The 7,828-nt window shown below is 40.5% G+C and overlaps 1 protein-coding gene across 1 annotated transcript; it reads left to right on the top strand.

Annotated features, from left to right (window-relative positions):
- Positions 1 to 1,046: 1,046 nt before the first annotated feature.
- rcc1 (regulator of chromosome condensation 1) lies at positions 1,047 to 6,564 on the top strand. Its single transcript, XM_075466625.1, has 10 exons — positions 1,047 to 1,127; positions 2,006 to 2,129; positions 2,284 to 2,471; positions 2,579 to 2,758; positions 4,257 to 4,353; positions 4,452 to 4,574; positions 4,703 to 4,843; positions 5,032 to 5,151; positions 5,251 to 5,403; positions 5,804 to 6,564. Exons 2-10 carry the CDS (start codon positions 2,024 to 2,026, stop codon positions 5,977 to 5,979), a joined length of 1,284 nt encoding a protein of 427 aa, XP_075322740.1. The 5' UTR covers positions 1,047 to 1,127; positions 2,006 to 2,023; the 3' UTR covers positions 5,980 to 6,564.
- The last annotated feature ends 1,264 nt before the right edge of the window (positions 6,565 to 7,828 follow it).

The following is a 7,828-nucleotide window of genomic DNA, read 5'->3' as shown; positions in this document are numbered from 1 at the left end:
CGAAGCTGTGTGTGCCTTTTTTTTCTTTATTCTCATGACTGTTCAGATTGTCTTTTGTTTTGGAACATTTAAACTACAACTGGGGGTGAAAAGGATCTGCAGCAACACCCTGTGGCAGGATAGGTCTTTGTCACTGCGAGGAGCTAAAACTGGAGTACCTACGCAGTAGGTTTAAATGCATTGGCTGAAGAAGCTTGGAATACAGTTGGTACATTCCCCATGTTTGAAGCAGTGCATCTAATAAAATACCTCTGAGATCTTATTGACCTTATTTGATTAGATTATGCTCCTGCTACTCGGGGAAGAAGCTGCATTATCACTGTGGGATGAAGGCCAAATGTTTCCTTCAAGTAAAACAAAGCATATTACAAGCTGGTAGAATTCACTAAAACATAAGATAACCAAGAGGGGAACAACCAGCATTCTCAGATTAATGCTAACTGACCATGAGTAAAATTCAACCGGACAAAGAACTGAACCAGATGTTCAAACCTGGTGTTTGTGTTTTTTGGAGAGAAAAACAAAAGCTACATTATCTACCACAGCAGTTATTGACGTTTTCTCATAAATGTTGTTGATAATATTTTCTTCATTATACTTCAATATTAATGTAATAATTTCAAAGTAAAATGTTTTGACTTTGAACACAAATACATTGTTTACATTGAACAGTACTGCGTGAGTTACATTACATCATGCAAAACCAATGTCCACAAAAACTGGGACGCTTTTTTTGCTGTCTTAACACGACAGATAAGTTTCATAGCTAATTTCTTCATTTGTTTAAGACACAAGTACAAAGGAATTGATTTTTCCGTGTCTTCAGTGGCCCATTTAACTATTAAGAGAACGTAAGCAAATCTACAGCTTAATGCCAACAATGGCGTCTGGGAATAGTTTCATATAACCGAAAAAGTTTTATATAAACAAAAAGTCTAAGTGGGTCTATTTATTTCTTCTTTTACCTACAAGCTTCTCGCTGCTTGTCTGCTGCTGTCTCTTTAAGGGGGCGGGACTTCCAAAGGGTCCATAGAACGTAACGTCTCGCGTATGCTGCACGTCTGAAGACCGGGAACAGGCGGTGCACGTTCACCTCTACGCAAACTACAAACTTCTTCAAATAACAGGTTAGTAAATTTTCTGTGCCTACACCTTTCTGGTAGAACAAACAACTAACAATAACCTCATAGAACCTTACCAATGCCACGCGCAGTGAAGTTATTGAAGTTTCTTGCCGTGTTTCATTCATTCCTGAGTGTAACGCTAACACAGATGGCTAGCTAGCAATAGCAAGTAAACACCCAGTATAAATGCCACCCAGCCAACATATTCAGTTGTAACCACTTGTGTTTCGTTTTCTCACGATGTTCGTAGCTGATTGTTTTAAGTTTATTTGCCACGAATAATTAACCTGGTGTTCAGCCATGTGCGAGTCGTTGAGCGGCGAAGCTAACGCCAAATGTTAGCCAGGACACATGGGCATTTCCAACAGCGTTAGATCACGTAGCTGAATATAAACTGTCCATTAATGCAAAGCTTTAACACGCTCGTGCAACTCTCGCCACGTGTCGTGGCGAAAAGTTAGTATTTGGAGCAAAATGTGTGAGTGTGACAGAGCTAAATTTAATATCCCTTTTATTATTCTCGCACATGCCCTCGCATTGCACGTTGGCTCAGTAGCAGCTATGAAACAGAGGTGGAGGAGGCACAGCTGTTTATGGGTTGATGTAACATGACCCAGGGCCAGTGTCTGGAATTACCCACTAACAGCTGTTGAACCCTCACTGGCTTCCCGTTAACCGAAATAATAACGTGTTTGTCTGGACTGATTTGTTTATTCCAATCTCAGAAGAACTTCCCATATTTCAAGTTTATCAACTTGTCTCCTCTGACCATTTTCATGTTTTAATTTTAACACTTGTGTGGCATTCATTTCATCCCCTTTCTTTCACCAAAAATATTAACATCGATTGCTGTCATGATTGATACCTGTCTTTGTTTCCAGTCTTAAAGTTTTGCTGCCATGCCTGCTAAAAAGACGCCGACTAAGAGAAAAACCGCTGCTGTTGTGGAAAATGTTAAAGACTCCAAAAAATCGAGAGGGACAACAATACGTAGTGATGATGGAGGTAAGCAGAATGGATTTGCATCTAGTTTGTCAGCCAACCAAATACAATCACACCAAGAATGCCATATTATCTTATGTGCCATGTCTTGTTAATAAATTGAAATAAACTTTTTAAGGTGAAACATTCTGGGGTTTTTGGTCTGTGTTTGTATCAGTTGCGCACAGGAGTCATCACAGGGAGGCAGGCCAGGTTTTAGTTTTGGGCCAGGGTGACGTTGGACAGCTGGGTTTGGGTGAGGCTATCATTGAGAGGAAGAAACCAGCTCTCCTGTCTCTCCCAGAGAAAATCGTGCAAGTGACAGCAGGAGGCATGCACACGGTGTGTCTCGGCGAAGCTGGCCATGTAAGAGAACACCTGGTCTACTTTTTAACAAAGCTGAATTTTTACTTTAAAAAAAAAAAAAAAAAGCCTCAGACAATAGACGTTTGAACCGTTGTTTTTGTTTTTAGGTCTACAGTTTTGGCTGTAACGACGAGGGGGCCCTTGGCCGGGACACAACTGAGGAGGGATCTGAGATGGTTCCAGGAAAGGTGACGCTGGATAAGAAGGTGGTCCAGGTGTCCGCGGGGGACAGCCACACAGCAGCTCTCACAGAGGATGGATCGGTGTATATCTGGGGTTCCTTCAGGGTTGGTGAACTGCTGTTTTAAATAACCTTAAGTAACCCTGCACTTGTTTGTAAAGGATTCTTCCTTCAATAACCGATTGCAATGTTTGGCTCTCATTTGAAACTGGACACTAAATCAAGTGAGGTTTAAAACAGACAACCATCAGTGTTGGAAAAAAAATATTGACATGGCTAGTGTTCAGTGTTAAAGGGGAAACTCTTCTGTCTGTTGAAACTTTTTGAGAATTTTTTGTTATAAAGTTGGTTGTTGAGTTTATAAAAATAAACTTTTAAATGGGTGTAGAGGACTGAAAAATGATGATAAAAGCTACTAAAATTAATTTCTGCAGTAATAAATGTACAGAAAGGGAAATGTATTGTCAGTGCTCATATTAATTTACTGCTACTTAATTTTTTATTATTTTTAGTTATAGATTTGGTAATTGATTATTAATTTGTCTGATATATGTATTCTTTTATCCCTGTAAGCATCTTCTCATTAAGTCACCCCCCCCCCATTTTTTTTGCTAGATAAACCCATTTATTTGAAAAATGAGAAATATCCAATTTGATCAATAACCTTGAGAAATGATTGCCAAAGTAAATGAGTAATACAGCAAAGCCAAATAAATGTAGTTGAAGTGAAATTTGAAAATGTAGTTAATTTTACCTTCTGTACATTTATTATTTAATAGTTTATTTCTATTTTTTTTTTTTTTTTCACGCTGGATAATGGCAGTTTCAGTCATGAGCAGTTGAAAATCTCGCCATATAATTGGGCAGAAGAGAAAATTCGCCTGTAGTTCAAATGCTTTAAAACCGTTTTCTCCTGTTCATTTTGCTTAGAAGCTGGAGTAAAATATCTAGCTGCTGCAGCTAATTATTTTAGGCAGAACCATGACGTAGGAAGGTTTGAGCAGAGCTGGTGTTTCTAAGCGTCGTGACTTGTCAGATTCCTCTCGACAGCTTGTTATAAGCCACTTTAACCCTTCTGTACTGCGTGTATGTCGATTTAATGTGACTCCAGCTGTTCAGACATGTGCCGTGTCAAAACTGAATCATATATTAGTACAGTGTTTCTCAATTCCGGTACTCGAGTACCACTGTACTGCATGTTTTCGATGTTTCCCGCCTCCAGCACACCTGATTCAAATGAATGGCTCCTGATCAAGCCACTGCACTGAGTTGATCATATGAATCAGGTGTGCAGGAGGAGGGAAACATCGAAAACATGCAGGGCGGTGGTACTCGAGGACCGGAATTGAGAAACACTGTGTTAGTAGATTCGACTCAGTGAGACATTTCAAAGACAAAAAACACTGCATTCATTCATACGTGACCCCGGCGTGCGTGTCCCTTTCAATCTATGGTCCTTTCTTTAAATGGCTGTGCCCTATTAACCTTCTTCATTTGTAGCCTTCTTGTTTGTATCTGGCCTACTTTTTTCCTCCGTTAATCATCTCCATTATAGTCTCGGTCGTCTCACCCTAAATGTGCTGGATCTTGTTTTTTTTCCCCAGGATAATAATGGTGTCATCGGTCTTCTGGAGCCTATGAAAACATGTCCTGCTCCAGTTAAAATGTCCCTTACAGAGTCTGTTGTGAAAATTGCCTCAGGTATGCATCAGTTTGTCTCATTGCCCCATGTTTGTAGTTCTTCACACTATGAATTAGTTCCCGTGTTTTCTATTTAATTTCCATGGATGTTTTTATAGGTAACGATCACGTGGTGTTGTTGACACTGGATGGAAATCTTTACACGTCCGGCACCGCTGAACAGGGGCAGCTGGGAAGAGTACCGGAGCATTTTTCAAACCGAGGAGGCAGGAAAGGTCTCGGTAGGTAACGCGCTCCTACTCTACATCCACGTCTGTGTTACTTTCGGCTTGCATAAGCAAATCTAAACGCATTTTTATCTGTAATCTGTACTGCATTTGTTTTTGTTTTTTGTGTGGTGCGATTTCAGATCGACTGCTGGTGCCACAGATGGTGAAGCTCAGAGGGAAAGTTCACTTCAGCGATGTATTTTGTGGGGCGTACTTCACCTTTGCTGTGTCGAAAGAAGGATATGTGTATGGATTTGGCCTCTCAAACTATCACCAGCTGGGTCAGTGGAGCTTATCAGTGTTTTGTTACAGTGATTAGTGAGTTATGTGACACTGCTTTCTGTTCAACTGAATTAATCCCACTCTTTTCTGAGCTAATTGCATCAGACAGAATGAAGTGATGGCATGTAGCCTGAAACCAACACCCTCCCCACACCCCCCCCTTTTTTTTTTTTAATCATCTATCTAGGCACTAAAAGCACAAAGATGTGTTTTGTCCCAATAAAACTGACTTGCTTCAAGAACTCTACCACTGCCTGGGTGGGTTTTTCTGGAGGACAACATCACACTCTCTGCCTTGATGCTGAAGGTAAGCAGGTCTGATAAGCGGGCTTATTCTGTTTAACATGCACAAATACTGATGTCTCTGGCGTTTTTCTTTTTCTTGTCTCGACTCCTCGCCATTTAGGGCAGGTATATAGCCTGGGCAGAGCAGAGTATGGCCGCCTCGGTCTGGGCCAACAGGCCGAAGAGAAGAGCGAGCCCACACCTGTGATGGGAATGGAGCCGGTGAGAGGAGTGTCGTGTGGGGCCTCTGTCAGCTATGCGGTCACCAGAGAAGGTGAGAAACACAGAAACTGTAGCTGTTATGTTTATGGACCGTACCCCTGCAGTCTTTAAGCGTTATACCTGCAGATGCTGGCTGTATCTGAGGTGAGAATAAACAATCATGAGTGAAACAAGGTTAAACCTTTCTCACTATCTAGACTTGATCTTTTGAGACATTTCTGTTTAACCAGCAGCTTTAATGACGACATGGCATCGATCTTCTTCCTCTTTTGTGGTTATTAGTGTCTGAACTGTGGATAAATGTTTGTTTTTTGTAGTTTTCCTGCATTTTGTTTGTTTTTGTTAAATAAAATTTAAAAAATGTAAGGGCAGTTTTGTTTTTTTGTTTTCCTACTTGCGTTGTGCTGCTCAGCTTTACAAATGTTGGCTGTGCTTTCTCCTGCTCACTCCAGGATCTGTGTATGCCTGGGGAATGGGCACCAACCTGCAGCTTGGCACAGGAGAGGAAGACGATGAGTGGAGCCCCATGAAGATGACGGGCAAACAGCTGGAGAACCGTGAAGTACTGATGGCCTCCAGTGGAGGGCAGCACACAGTCTTACTGGTCAAAGACAAGCAGGAGAGCTGATGTCCACAGAACGATGGAAGAGTTGCAAATCTTTTTCAAGCTGGGGCCTTGCTCAGGATGCTTCAATCTGACTTGGGGCTTAATCTGTGTGCGACTTCCTGTGCTGAGCCTAGTGAATATAAGAAGTGCAGGGGGGGCGAGTTGAGGCTTTGGCCTCTTTTTATGAGAACTCTTCTGTTCTTAACTTTGGGAAATTGTTCGTGGAAGTTTTTGATAGATCATGATCAACGAGAGACTATTTTTTTAAATCTAGCTTTGGGTGTTCCTTTGAATTATTTCATCAACTCACTCGTATGACTGTACCATAGTATTTTGGATGTTTCTATATGTGACTGCATGTACATAAAGAAAAATGAGAGTGCAAGCTGTTTAGTAACTTTCACGATAGTCTTTTAATTGTTTCCTTTAAAGCAATAATTCTCATTTACATTGGCTCAGGCAGGACATTCATTCTCCGTGAGTTTAACAAATGCTACTGCTGTTCATTTCACTCCATAAACACCATCGTCGTGACTGTTTAGGCATGTGGTAACACATTGTACTGTACATTGCATTTGTTGCTTTTCCTGTCTGAAAATAAAGATGTTTTTTATTTTCCCCCTTTTCTTAAGCCTCTACTTTGCATTAGTGTTCTGAAAACTACATCATAAAATATGAGACGAAGAAAAAAAATCTCAACCAATGTTTCTCATGTGACCCTTTGCTGCTTTGATGCAAGTTATTTAAAAACTGAAAGGTCTTTAAAGCCATTTCCAGAGTCTGTGTAATTTATCAATTAACGTAATGGTGCTTTTCAGTTCGCTGTGCCGTAATTACACGAGTCCCAAAAATCCCCCTTTTTGAAACATCTAAAATGCATTTATTGCCTTAATGAGAAACATTTTAGTGAAAAGTGAATAAAAACCGACAATTTGATTCATCCTCGGTGCACCCATTACTGCTGTTATGAGACCATTTTATGGTTCGAAATGTAGCTTTAATCAAATTCAAGGTTTTCTGCTCTTAATGTGGGTGTTTTTCTCATGGGTCTGGACAGAATTCTGTATAATTATTGATATAAAGGGTTTAAACTGGAGTTTAGACCTCTTATTTTCATAACGGATGTCTGCTGCCAGCTTCTTCCATTAGTGGTTTTTATGTGTTAACAGCTAGACAGAAGCAGAGTCCACTCATGTCTAATTCAATTGGTTGGTATGTGATCAAGAGGTTATTTGCCTCTCTACATAAGGTCTTTTAAAGTTGAGTCTATTAATGAAAACAAGGAGATGAGGTCAAGAGAAATGTCTGTACTTTTCAGAATTCTGTGAAATCACAGATATGAGGAAGGATTTAAGGGTTTCTGCAGCATTTAAAGAAACAAAAACCCAATGGAGTAATCAAAGATGAAGGGTTTTGCTCAGACAAGTAACCGACAGGCCAATGGTCATGAAAAATGAGATGTGGGGGGGGGCTTAACCCACTGTGACCTGGAGTAAGCGTATGTGTCTTTATACCTGTCAAACCAGCTATGTCAGCATCGTATCAGATTAATTAACATGATGCAAAGTCAGTCATTTAAAACCAAAGATGAAGGTGTAACAGCTGAAAAGGTTTTAATGGCGTGGTTTGGAAGGATGTTTTAAACTAAGCCTTAGGTCCGAATGGGTTAAAGAAGAACAATCATCAATGTATCACCCCATCGGTGAGTGGCCAAACTGATGTCATTTCTCATTAAAAGTCGTACGGCAGCTTGCTGGGAGTTTGCAGAAAGTACCGACAATAGGAAAATTCTCTGATCTGATCAAAGATTAAACTTTGTGAACACAAATCTGATGTTTGGTGGAAACCAGGCACTCAGCATCACCTCATT

This window comes from Odontesthes bonariensis, chromosome 5 (assembly GCF_027942865.1).
Source record: "Odontesthes bonariensis isolate fOdoBon6 chromosome 5, fOdoBon6.hap1, whole genome shotgun sequence".
NCBI lineage: Eukaryota > Metazoa > Chordata > Actinopteri > Atheriniformes > Atherinopsidae > Odontesthes > Odontesthes bonariensis.
The sequence above is the reverse complement of the archived record's forward strand: the minus strand, read 5'-3'. Positions and strand labels throughout refer to the sequence as shown.